This window comes from Cynara cardunculus (assembly GCF_001531365.2).
Source record: "Cynara cardunculus var. scolymus isolate 2C chromosome LG 9, CcrdV1, whole genome shotgun sequence".
Taxonomy (NCBI): domain Eukaryota; kingdom Viridiplantae; phylum Streptophyta; class Magnoliopsida; order Asterales; family Asteraceae; genus Cynara; species Cynara cardunculus.
In genome coordinates this window covers 8,723,966-8,737,748 of record NC_037536.1, presented here as the reverse complement: position 1 = coordinate 8,737,748, position 13,783 = coordinate 8,723,966, and the positions used below count along the sequence as shown (strand labels likewise).

General features: G+C 39.4%; 1 protein-coding gene across 10 annotated transcripts in view; it reads right to left on the bottom strand.

Annotated features, from left to right (window-relative positions):
- LOC112517670 (folylpolyglutamate synthase) overlaps window positions 1–13,783 on the bottom strand; it is a 45,117-nt gene that overhangs the window by 2,750 nt on the left and 28,584 nt on the right. For all 10 annotated transcript variants that reach the window (XR_003069759.1, XR_003069760.1, XR_003069764.1 and 7 more), the window contains 6 exons: window positions 10,955–11,015; window positions 10,627–10,673; window positions 10,412–10,489; window positions 9,513–9,671; window positions 8,774–9,112; window positions 8,536–8,614 (listed from right to left, as the gene is read on the bottom strand). Coding sequence is in view for 1 of the 10 variants with exons in the window: in XM_025125045.1 (XP_024980813.1) it covers window positions 8,536–8,614; window positions 8,774–9,112; window positions 9,513–9,671; window positions 10,412–10,489; window positions 10,627–10,673; window positions 10,955–11,015 (763 nt within the window). In the remaining 9 variants the exon portion in view is untranslated. The remainder of the gene's footprint in view (window positions 1–8,535; window positions 8,615–8,773; window positions 9,113–9,512; window positions 9,672–10,411; window positions 10,490–10,626; window positions 10,674–10,954; window positions 11,016–13,783) is intronic.

Genomic DNA, 13,783 nt, shown 5'->3' with positions numbered 1-13,783 from the left:
AAGCAGCGTAGGTAGGTTTCCACACACCTGTTCACGACCTCTGTCTGCCCATCACTTTGCAGGTGACAAGTCGTACTATGGTTCAACCGAGTTCCTTGTAGCCGCCATAGTTCCTTCCAAAAATTGCGAAGGAATACTTTGCCTGATCCGACACAATTGATTTCGCTATTCCGTGTAACCTCACAACTTCCTTCACAACACCCAAGCAATGGTTTGGGCTGTAAAAGGGTGTCAGCCCTATAAAGTGGCTGTACTTGGTTAATCGACAACTACGACCAATAAGGCGTTTTATCCTTCGACCTGGATGAAGGACCGGAAATGGGCGATGCTGGATGAAGGACCGGAAATAACCTTTCCGGATTCCAACTGCTCCCGCACCGATTTCCATTTATGCTCCTTATTAAGTTCTCCATTTACCATGCCGAGATCAAGCTGTTGTACTGTAAGTCTGCAACTAGTCCCCTCAATACAGCTTGATGGTTAATTCTTGATAACGCAACTGCGGCCACATTTTCTTTTCCCGGTTTAAATTTGGACAGAGAAATCGAACCCGATCAGTTTCGTCATCCAACGTTGGTATTCCGGCGCTACTTCCCGCTGCTCTAACAACTTCAGGCTTTTTTGATTAGTTTTTACCATAAACTTTCTGCCCATCAAGTAATGCTTCCATTTTCGAACTGCGAGCACTATAGCCATCAGCTCCCGCTCGTATACGGAATGTAATTGAGTTCTATCTGGTAGTGCTTGGCTAAAGAATGCCAAGGGGCGCTGAGTGGCACCCACACTCATGCCTGATGCATCGGTTTCGACTATGAACTCTTGCTGAAAATCCAGTAATGCTAAGACCAGTAACTTGGTCATAGCTTCTTTCAGCTGTTGGAAAAGCAGCCTCCTCTTCAGGGCAGCACTCAAGCTCAAATCCTCCATTTTATAACAATTAAGGGTCTTGCCATACTGTCGTACCTGTTTACAAAGCGTCGGTAGTACCCTGTTAACCCCAAAAAACCCCTTAATTTCTTAAGATTTCGTGCAGACGGCCATTCCAACCATAGCTTGAATTTTTCCAAACTCTGCCTCGATTCTGTCACACGACATTATATGCTAAAATACTCCACTCTGGGCTGTCCAAAAGTGCATTTTTTTTGTTTTTGCGACCAACTGCTTGTCTCATAGTGTTTGTAGTACAATGGTGAGGTGTTGACAGTGTTCTTCTTGGTCACGACTGTAAACCAATATATCGTCAAAGAATACGAGCACAAACTTCCACAAGTACAACCGGAATATGTCATTCATGATAGCTTGGAAGGTTGCTGGGGCATTGGTGAGTCCAAAGGGCATTACGAGAAGTGGGTTCGGAACGCCTTTTCCTACATCTTTCTCTTTCATGCTTATTTGGTGATAGCCGGACTTGAAGTCCAATTTTGAAAAAATGTGAGCCCCGTGCAACTCATTGATTAGCTCATCAACTAGAGGTATTGGAAACTTGTTGGCCATCATGACGCGGTTGAGGGCCCGGTAAACAATGCAAAACCTCCAACTCCCATCTTTTTTAACTAACAATACCGGACTCGCGTGGGGACTATTGCTCGGTCAAATTTCTTGAGCAGCTAGCATTTCTCTAATCAATCCCTCAATTTCATTTTTCTGTTCGTAGGAATAACGATACAGTCAAACACATATTGGGGGTGTATTCGATTGTAGTGGAATGGAGTGGTCCTGATTACATTCAGGGGGTAGTGTGAGTAACAGTTGAAAGACATCACTGAAAGTCCCTAAGACATCCTCCCACTGTCCCGTTGCTTCAATCCCAACTTCATGACTACTTTCCTGCATATGGTATAAGTCTAACAACATCAACTCTCCCTCCCCCCCAAACATTTAATCAACGATCTTAGAGCTATTGCCGACTTGTTCAAATCAGGTTCCCTTGTACAGTTACCTTTTTCTGTTCACCCTGAAATCCATTCTATGTGCTCTCCAATCGACTTTCATCTTGCCCAAGGTCTCGAGCCACTGCATTCCAAGGATTGCATCCGTACTTCCCAATTTGAGAGGTAGGAAACCAGTCTGTACTATGATTTCTGATAAAAACAACTCCACATTTCTGCAAACAACATTTCCTCAGATAACCCGCCCGGTTCCCACCATAACACCGAAGGTGGTAGTCCCGTCTATGGCGAGTTGGAGTCGCTCCAATTTTCCCTTTGAAACAAAGTTGTGGGAAGCCCCACAGTCTATCAATACAATCACCTCCATGCTATTGATGTAGCCCCTAAGTCTCATGGTTTTAGGCAACGTTAACCCAACCACAGAGTTCAACGACAATTCAGCATCCTGGAGCACTGAGTTAGCCCCGTTTTCGTTGTCTTCCGACACAATCTCAGTCTCTTCTTCTTCTTCTTCTTCGGAAGGGTCATCCTATAGCAACAAAACCGACAGCTCCTTCCTCTTACATTTGTGACCCACCTTATATTTTTCATGTCGGGTGTGACTTTAATTCTGGTAGACAGCTGGTTGCTAGTTCTGTTATTCTGTTATTTCTTTCCTGTTTAGCCTATAAATAAGTGGGGCTAATCATTTGTAATCTCGGTTCATTTTCATCTAATAAAATTCTCTCAAAGATTTCTAGTAATTTCCTAACAAATTGTTAATTGTTATCAGAGCGTGGTTATGATTGACACGCATCTGTTGGTTCTCGAAATTCTGTTCTTGCTTCTGCGATTGATCAAGGCAATCTGATTTTTGGAATTGCTTCTTCCGATTGCAATCTTGGCAATCAATTTCGTCAATCTTGAAGTCCGATTCAAGGTAATGGAATTCAAGGTGGAACGTATCTGAAATTAGCGATCGATTGGTAACTGGCAATTGAAATTGGTGACCGATTGGTGACTGGCGACTGTAATTGGTGATCGATTGGCGACTGGTGTTCGATTCTAGGTGGAGGGGGACTGGAATTGGTGATCGACTAAGGGTGTAGAACGATCAGAATTGGTTTTTTTTATCTCCTTTGCGATCAGGTTATTGGGTAGAAAACTCCCAATCTGGTGATCGTTTTCTGGTGTTAAAACACACTTTCTTGAAGATCTTTCTTGCCTCGATTCATTCAAGAATTTAAGGATGCCTCCACAAATGATCAAGATCGACAAGTTTACCGGGAAGAATAATTTCAGCTTATGGCGAATTAAGATGAGAGCTCTCCTAAAACAACAAGGAATTTGGACTCCCTTGGTTGGTGAGGATGCTGCCCCCATTTTATTGGTTTCATTGCCACCCTCATACGAAAATTTTGTCAACTCATTTGTAGTTGGAAGGGACACAATTACTTTGGAAGAAGTTCGATCAAGTTTGCATTCACAAAAATTACGCCATAAAGCTTCTGGAAATGGAACTGAAAGCCAATCTGTTGGCTTGTCAGTGGTAAATGAAGGTAGAGAAAAGGGTTGAGAGAAAGGTAAAGGCAAGTGTTAAGGAAGAACTCTATCAAGATCTAAGGGTCGAGAATCGAAAGCAAGCCCGAAAGATGTATGTCACAGATGTGGTGATCTTGGACATTGGAAAATGAATGTCCGAAACGAAATGAGAAGGCATCCGCTGTTGTTGGTAAAGATGATTCAGGTTCAGACGCTGATATGGTTCTTTCAGTAGTTGACTCTAAAAGTCAGCAAGATGAATGGATTCTTGACTCCAGGTGTTCGTTTCACATGACACCGAATAAGGCCTGCTTCGATACTTATGAAAGGTTGCAACAGGAAGTGTTTTAATAGGGAACAATGTTCCGTGTAATGTTGCTGGAATAGGTACGGTAAGTATCAAAATGCACGACGATGTAGTAAGAACTGTGGCTGATGTTCATCATGTACCTGATTTGAAAAAGAATTTGGTTTCCTTAGGAGCCTTAGATTCCAAAGGTTTCAAGTACAGTTGTGAAAAAGGGGTACTTCGGGTCTCTAAAGGTGCATTAGTGGTGAGGAAAGAAGTCAAGAAAGGTACCTTGTATGTGCTTGAAGGCAACACGGTTGTTGGGTCAGCATCACCAACCTTTAGTTCTGATAAAAACGAGTCAGATTTGACACTCTTGTGGCACATGAGGCTGAGGCATGCCAGTGAGAAAGGCATGCTCATGCTCAGCAACCAAGGACTTCTTGGAGGTCATAAAGTTGTTGAACTAGGCTTTTGTGAGCATTGCATCTTTGGAAAACAAAGGAGAGTGAGTTTTTCAAAGGCTGTCCATACTACCAAGTCTACTTTGGACTATCTACATGCTGATTGTTGGGGTCCTTCACAGGTTCTCTTGGTGGTGGCCATTAATTCTTCTCAATCGTTGACGATTACTCTAGGATGACTTGGATGTTTATCATGAAACTTAAGGGTGAGTCGTCTGAGAAGTTCAAAGATTGGAAGGTTCTCATTGAAAATCAAGTTGCGAAGAAGATAAAGAGGCTACTAACTGATAACAGTTTGGAATTTTGTTCTAATGAGTTTGACCGGTTTTGTAAAGATGAAGGGATTGCAAGGCACCGAATGGTTAGTGGCCGAAAGGATGAATAAAACACTGCTAGAAAGGGTCAAATGTTGCTGTCAAATGCAGGGCTGTCTAGAGGTTCTTGCGCTGAGGCGTTAAACACGGTTTGTTACTCGGTGAATAGGTCTCCAGCAACAGCAATTGTAAAACCCCTATTGAAATGTCGTCCGAGCAGATTACACGAACTTACGGATGTTTGGTTGTCCTTCATACTACCATGTGAGTGAAGGAAAGTTGGAAGTTGGAACCAAGATCAAAGAAGGGGTTGTTTATGGGATATGGTGCTGGAGTAAAAGGGTATATAATCTGGTCACTTAATGAAAGAAAGGTGATTCTCAGCCATGATGTAATATTTGATGAAGAAAGTACGTTGCACGGCGTGTGGTATTCGTCTACTTCATCTACTTCAAAAACCAAGAAGAGAGGGTCTCCGAACAGGTGGAGTATGAGTTAAATGATTCTGATGAGGGTGAGAATGTTTTTGGACAGCGCAGTAACATGACTCAAACAAGACTTGTTGAGTCCGAAAGTCGGCACCAGCCTATGGAAATTCGGTCCATAGCGTTAGACAAGCCTCGAAGACAAGTTGGTAGGCCGATTCGGTATGGTTTTGATGACATGGTGGCCTATGCGTTACAAGTTACTGAAGAATTGGAGTTCTTTGAGCCGTCTACTTATAGAGAAGCAATCACAACAAAGGAGGTTGATGTGTTGGTAACATCCATGAGTGAAGAAATGGAGTCCCTTCACAAAAATAGGACCTGGAAATTGGTGAAATTACCTCAAGGCAGAAAAGTCGTGACCTGTAAGTGGATTTTTAAGCGGAAAGAAGGGCTGCCAGGAGCTGAAAATGTAAGATTTAAGGCTCGTTTGGTGGCTAGAGGTTATAGCCAAGAGCAAGGGGTTGATTATAATGAAATCTTCTCGCCGGTGGTGCGTCATCCATCCGAGTGTTGTTGGCACTAGTAGCACAACAAAATTTGGAGTTGGAACAGTTGGATGTTAAAACAACTTTCTTGCATGGAGATCTTGAAGAAGAAATTTATGAGTCAACCGGAGGGATTTGTGGTTCAAGGAAAAGAAGGTTATGTTGTAAGCTCAAGAAATCGCTTTACAGGTTGAATCAATCTCCAAGGCAGTGGTATAAACGATTTGACAGCTTTATGGTGAAACATGGTTTTAATCAAAGCCCTTATATTGTTACATATGTCATAAGAAAGTAGCTGATGGTTCACGTGTGTATTTTCTACTTTATGTGGATGATATGTTGGTAGCAGCTCAAGATAAGGCTGAAATTAAGAGGTTGAAACAACTCCTTAATTCTGAGTTTGATATGAAAGATTTGAGGGTTGCTCAAAAGATACTAGGATGGAAATAGTTCGAGACAGATCTTGGCGTAAACTTTTCTTGTCACAGAAAAGTTACATTTTTTAAGATACTTTCTCGGTTTGGTATGGCTTCAGTAAAGCCTTAGAGCACTCCATCATCTACAAATTCAGGTTGTCGGTGGCTTTGGCTCCTCAAACAGAAGTTGAAGTGAAGATCGATGACAGCCCAGCTGATGCACTTACTAAACCTGTTTCTTTAAACAAGTTCAGACATTGTTTAGATCTTCTAAACATTGATAGCTGGAAGTAGAATTTTTCTGTTTTTTACTTTAGAAGAATTAAAGTCAAGGTGGAGATTTGTCGGGTGTGACTTTAATTCTGGTAGACAGCTGGTTGCTATTCTGTTAGCCGGATATTTCTTTCCTGTTTAGCCTATAAATAAGCAGGGCTACTCATTTGTAATCCTCTGTTCATTTTCATCTAATAAAATTCTCTGCCTCACGCATCTAAATTCTCTCAAAGATTTCTAGTAATTTCCTAACATTTCATCACAGCGCAAACAGAGGACTCAGGCTCGTTTATCCTGAAGTCCATCATCTGTCAATCACCTAGTAGTTTCCAGATTGATTGGTACTGTAAGGGGTCCTGTACTATTTGTAAATGTAGGAATACTAGGGGATGTATTTTTTTGTGCATTAACCTGAAGTTCAAATTGTTGGTTTGTACCCACTGCTGAGAGACTTGTACGCTCCAGTTAAATGACTATTCCTGTCCTCAACGAGTTGGGCTGTCTCCATCACCTTTAGTAAGCCTTCGGGTCGTATCAGGCGTACTTTAATATGTGGTTTTAAGCCATTGATGAAATTTCCTTCCGAAACCTTCTCAGAGAGATCTCCAAGTGACGACAACAAAATTTCAAATGAATGACGGTACTCTCTTATCGTTCCTTCCTGACGGAATGCTAACAGCTGCCCCTAAGCCGATCCCCTTAACGCTATCTTAATCTATTAATCAACAGTCCCTTCAATTCCGCCCATAGTGTAATCCAACAATGGTTGTCAGTCCACTGAAACAAAGCAAGGGCCTCCCCTTCCATATAGATTCCCGCCGTTGCCACCTTCTCAGTTTCCTCAAATCGCTGCAAGGAAAAATACCTTTCAGCTCGAAATATCCATCCATCAGGATCATCCCCGTTAATCATGGGCAATTCAATCCTCCTCAATCTCCAATCTGCCGCATACATCCCATTAGTGGTGGATTTTGGGCCTCCGCCTCCTCCAAACGGCATCACCAACGTTTTCGACGATTCCCCACTTGTTTGCGTCTTTCCCTGCGTTTCCGATGCTATAGTCTGGGCCGTCATCAGTTACGGCTCTGACCAAAGTGCATTTGGTGTTCCTTGAGGCCCAATCGACTCCAACTTCATCATTAGCGCCTGAATTCCACATTGCAGGCTATCCATCCGCTTTGCATTTCCTACGTCCTGATTACAGATCATCTGGACGCTAAGATTCAAGGATTGTAGGGTCGTATCTACCATCTCCTATTTACTTCCTGTCACCGGCACCATTTTCTACAAGGAATCGATCCTTTCACCTTGATTTTTGGGAGCCATGGTTGCCAGGGTCACGACTCTGATACCAAATTGGTAAGTGCCGAAGGATTTGGTATTGAATTGCAATCGAAAGTGACAATTACAGAGAGATATCCTGGATTTCGAGAGCCAGGTTCTCTCCCAAATGTCAAAGACTCGCTAAAAATGACGTGTCCCACTCTTACCCCCACTATCTTCTTTTATACTCACTTCTAACCACCTTTAGAAAAAGACCCACTCATCCTTTTCCCTATAATAGACAACGCATACACGTTTATTATAGGTGGCTTATCAATATTTGAAAAGTAGAAAATAACACATTTAGTAAATATTAAACAAAAACATTAAGAAATGATAACAAGGTAGGTAGCAGAACAAAAACATTGTGTGCGTTCTTTAAACTCCACCACACAGCATGGGTTAAAACTTTGGGAAGTGCGGTTTGTGGTTTTTGAATTATGAAACTGCACCCCTACTAACATGGTTCAGCATTTAGGGATGTAAAGACGCAAATGAAATGTGAGATAATGGCCTCACACTGAAATTAATATGCAGTATGGAATGACAACACTAAAACGACCAATCAATCATGAACATTTGAATTCAAGGAAGTTAAAACAGAAGTCTAACTTATCATAGTTGTGCCCAACACAAGACTTGCATTGCCAAACCTTTAAGGTTAATTAGGATATTAAAATACAAGAAAATAAAATATTAATAAACATGGTTAAGGTTACACATTAATAAACATGTCTCAAAATAAACTACCCAGCAACATATATAAGCAAAGGGTTGTACAAAAGTTTCAGCTGAAACTATAATTATAGAAAGTTAAACAATCCTGTGTCAATTACAATCCCTTATGATTTGTCAACCCCATTCCCCACCCCGCCTCCCTCAAAAATAAGTTTTTTTCTTAAAAAATGTCGCACCAAATGATCAGTGACTATGCCACAGATGTCGAGAAAAATCATGAGTGAAAATAATTTCAGTCAGCAATAAAGCAAAGTCAAATTTCACTATTCATGGATTTCTATAAAATTATTTAAAATTTGACAATTGCCAAGATATGGTATCTAAGAAAGAAATACCTGACGATGCACATATATCCACAAGTCTTGGAAGTATAATTTCTGGATCTCTCATCTCCATGCAATTAAACAGCAGAATCTGAAAGATAAAATGGCATTACATAAGCAGCTGTCTCATTAGTCCCACATTCAAGATACATAACATACAAGCAAAATCTGAGATGATTATGGGATTAATATAACCAAATATGCAATCAGAATAGGTGAAATGAGAAAGCAAAGGAAGCCATTAAATTACCCTTTTTGGTATTGTTTCGGATTCATCTTGTCCATTTGAATGTTGAATGCAACCATTGCTGCAAACTTCTTCCATGTTTCCAACCCCAGAAAATGATGACCATGGTCTATGAATCTTTTCATTGACAACATTAGAAAACCATTTGGCACAAGCATCTATGCTCTCAGGACTATGAGCTCCATCCAAGTAGAAGATCAACTCCCCAGAACAACTTTCATTGTCTCCTATCTGATTACTTGAGCCCAAATAAGAGTCGTGAACTATTTGAGCCCTTCCAGAAAGATGTGCAGTTGAAAGACCTCTTAAAAATGCCTTTGGTAGAGTATCGTCTGCGGAATCCTGAGTTGACACTCGATATTTGTTAAATTTAAATAATGCATCAACAAAGAGGGTTGGGTTCCCATGAGAACGAATTTTTTGGTGAGAACAAAACCTTCATCTACCTTCATTTGCTTTAAACTACCTTCATTTATCTATTTCTATCACCACGACTGAAATAAAAAATTCATGAATATGGAAGTAATTGAAGGTAAACATAAAGGTGAAGATGAAGGTCCATGTTTTCCGTCAGCTATCAACTGAAGGTAGTTGAAGGTCCGTGTTCTTTTAATCGTCAGATCAAAAATCAACTCATCCAAAGGCTCAGAAATGTTCTCACCATTCTCACAGAAACTCTTATTCTCACACGATCTCACGTCCAAGAAAGAGAAGTGTAAAGGTACCGTATGTTAGAACTCACATTTTGGGACAGCTTTTCCCAGTTTCCTTTAGTATTGAGCCAACTTTTACAAAGAGAAACAGCAAGGCCAGCATTCACAAGTTGGTGATCGCCAGATAGACTTAGCTTCACCCCATTCAATCTCTGGTATGTAAGTGGTGCTATTACTTGCAATGGAACCTTCATTGGTAGAACGATAAATTTCAATACAACAAACAATTGTATACTCTGTATATTGTATATATTTGTCCATTACAATCGCAACTATTATGAAAAAATATTAGTTTTCTTTTATAGTTTCCTGGTTCAATTTTGTTTTAGGACTCGAGAATGTTTTGTGGTCTTGTGTATGTTGATCAGCGTGATCCGCTACCATAATAATAAAGTAATTTATCATTTCTTGTGTGTGAGCTTGATTCTTAATACTGATCATAAACTTAATAACTACCTTCTTTATGTTTTCTAGTGAAATAACTGTTAAGCAATTTTAGGTTATATAGTGAATAACCATACAAGCCAACTTAACAAAAAACAAATCCCTAAGAAAATTAAATTTGCGATCGAGAAATAATATATGACATCAGGATTGATTATTTGTTACAAAAGAAGTAAATTATATAGGCAGTATTCTATCATGGATCATATGATCCATTAGGTTTTTTAGCCTGCACTTCAACAGTCAAGTGAGATTAAAAGGACAAGAATGATGACATGTGTAAAGAAATCCTTTGGTTTTCAGATCATAGTAATCACATTTGTAACAGAGAGAATACTAGCACTATAACTTTGCACCAAGTGATATTATCTCGAGACAAGTAGAGCCATTTTGCTACCAAGGTACTTCTGGATGCTAGAAACTTTTTAAGGCAGACCTACCACATGGTATGCCCCTTAAAGACAGAGAGAAAGATAAAGAGTACCTCCAATTCATGCGCCCTCTGCTTAAGAACATCCATTGCTTCGGGAAGTTGAGGTACGGTGAATGCAGGAACTTGAGGCTTCAAAGAAGGGACACCAAACCAGTTCAGACACTACTTTTTTTCTTCCAAATATTTTAACCAGAAGTTCGGTAACAAATAGAAAACTAAAAGAAACTCGTACTGGAGAAGTTTTAATGTACGTAAATTGTTTGTACCTTAAATATCCCCGCTTTATGCAAAGCAATTTTTTCCAGGGTGTCCCCTACAGATCATTATATCGGCAATCACCGTCATTTAGAAACATAAAAAGGAACCCATATTTTAGAAATCTATAACATCCATGCAGCATGAAAACTATATGAGAGAGAAAGAGGGGGAAGAAAACTCAACATGCTGAGTTGATGATATATTCACAAACAAATGAAGTACTAACCAGTATATCTGACTCGTAACGAGTAAAGCAATAGCCAATAAGGTAGAAAAGAATATTAATAATTAAAACCAAAACCTGTAAAAAGACAGTAATTCATGAAGAGAACTCACCTAGAATTTCTGTGTGATCAAAGCCAAGAGAAGTAATGCCACACACTACAGGGTCTTGGATCTGCAGGGTTTCAATAACATCCACAATGTAGGATCAAAATTGGTTTATTTTACAACACTACATTAATATAAAGTAGCACTCCACTGACAACTGTGATATTTTCTAATAGTTGGAACTACAACTAGCACCATAGAAAGATAGCACTAGTAAAAAACACAGGATATTTTTACTAAAATCTAATTTTTGCTTGAAACTAAAGATCTGGTGATAGAAACCTAAGGACCCCTGATTAAAAATAAATTAATGATAAGTACAAATAAGAAGTTGAACTTTAGGGGTAATTTTGGATGGAAAACTAAAAGATGGAAGTTAAAGCAACAGTATTAGGCGAATTCATTTTCCCAGTCCTCAACTATGTACAGAAAGGTTGTTGGACTTTCTTCCCTCAACCCCTTTCTTTCATGTTTTCAAGGCAGAGATGATCAATCCAATTGACATGCCAATGAAGTTCTTGTATATGCCCATTGATGGGACAAAATCGACATGCCAATGAAACATGAGGATTCTTACTAAAGAATCCTTGACAAGTCAGTGCTCTCATCTTTTTAAGGAGATAGAGAAAATAACAAGGAGTCCTAAACTTCCATTGTCATCATGCCCAGAAACCATGAAACCTTAACTACAAATAAGAGAGCACCTACCACATAAGAAATAAGCATTACATGCCTACAAGCATGTACATACACTCTCTCAATTAGCACACCGTATTTTGTTGAGCCCCACTTAAAATGAAGTATTGATGATTGACAAACTCGTATTTAAACACGTGGTCATTATTTGGGTTAGCTTGTACTTTGTGTTAACAAGTGACACTGCTGCGGATGAGAATTAGCCGCTGTCACTGAAGAATATATGAAGAAGTCTTCAGTGAATATGGAAGATCTGATGTATCAGCAGTTGAACCACAATGCTCAATCCATAAGTGGGTCTTGAAGAACTTCCAGTGCCACTGACAATCGGGTAGTTGGTAAGTTTGTTCCCCCAGGCACTGACAAAGATCAACTGACAATTCTCTTTTGTCCTCTTCCTAGGAGAAAGAAAAGTCAAAAGGTACTCTTTCATGTTACTTTTTGTCTGCAGAAGAGCCATACATGCTGTCATGAAATGTTAATCTCCCGTGTTACTTTTCTTGGAGCATTTAATAAAGAGCGGCTAGCATTTAATGAAGCACAGGGCTGCCTGAGCTTATCCAAAAAACATGTGCAGAAATCGAAAGCTGAAAATGGCAAAATTATAGAAAGGATATATCTTCAAAAAATTCATAAGGATTAATATGTCCTTTCCCAAGACCCTCTACCCAAGGATTTCGTATATATAAATAAAAGTGACATAATTGACTGCATTGATCTCGGTAGCTACGCCACCAATCCACATATGATGTGTGAACAATGAAGAGTTCGACCCAATGCTTTATTTCTGTCCTAGTTGGCTAAACCTATTGATGGTAGAGGTGAAATTTCATCGCTAAACTATAAGATAAGTAAGCCTCTCACCAATGTTTGCGTTACTCAAGCCGACATTCTCGCTAAGGTAATGAAGATCAAGTGTGTGAAAACAAGACTTATAGAGAATATCCCTCTATGTTTTCTAAAGACTTCTAGAGAATATCCCTCTATGTTTTCTAAAGACTTCTAGAGAATATCCCTCTACGTTTTCTAACAACCAAAGTATATGCTCTTATCGTTCTAAGTCCTCACGACTACCATATTCTATGGATAGAACATCTCATAGATTGTGAATGTTACTGTAATAATTGGATGGAACATCAAATAAAACATCTGTCATTTTTCAGTAACAGAAACATAAAAAAGATGTTTTTTAATAATGAAAACAAAAATAATTTTTGTTGTTTTTACTAATAGAAAGACCACCAAAAGCCTTTGTGGCACTAGCAGTAAAATGCATTAACATACAACGAACTTTGGTCTAGTTTTTATTTAGTGTATCAGACTTCTTTTTCTCGATCAATGTAACAAATTTCCATCTTTTCATATTCTGTACATATTCTGACCAGTAACCTGATAATTTGGTAACATTCATTGACGTGGATGCCATGTTCTCAAAAACTTGTTACATGGATTGCCTATTTGTCAAATTTCTTTTATATAATTTTTTTATTACTAAAAACAAGATTTCCCTCTTAATTTTATTAAACTTTTAAAGACCCTCACTTTTTACCCTCCCCGATTTTTGCATTACACTCCCCTTCCCCTCCTGTTCGTGTTCTCTCCTTCAGCGGCGACTCTATTCTTCTACGGTGAATTTCACCATTCTTCCACCCCCACCCCATTGTTGCCTGTTTTCTTGTTTCCAAAGGTGAAGCTCAAAAGCATAGCTAACACAACTTTCTCCACGTCTTTAACATCCAATCATCCTTCCATCCCAAATTTCCCAGTTCACAATCGCAACAAAACCCAAATAACATAATATTATAAAATACAAGAATTCTATACCCTTTATCAAGTTCTAGCGAGTGGGTATGAAGATTTTATTGTAATATTGAGTTCTAACTTCCCATATTTTCTAGTTATTTAGTTGATTGAAATGGTGGAGAATTCAACCACAGCTAAATGAAACAAAAACCCAAGACCTTCATCCCTCCATCTTCATCAAAACATAAACGTTGAAGGCGAGGGGCCGAGGGGGTTAATTAAAAACCGTTGAATCCTAATTTGGCCGGCTGGTGCATTCGGTGGTTACATTCTTGTGATTATCTAGTTGTAGGAGATAGCTTAAAAGTAGTTTAGTTGTTCCTATTTTCGTGGAAG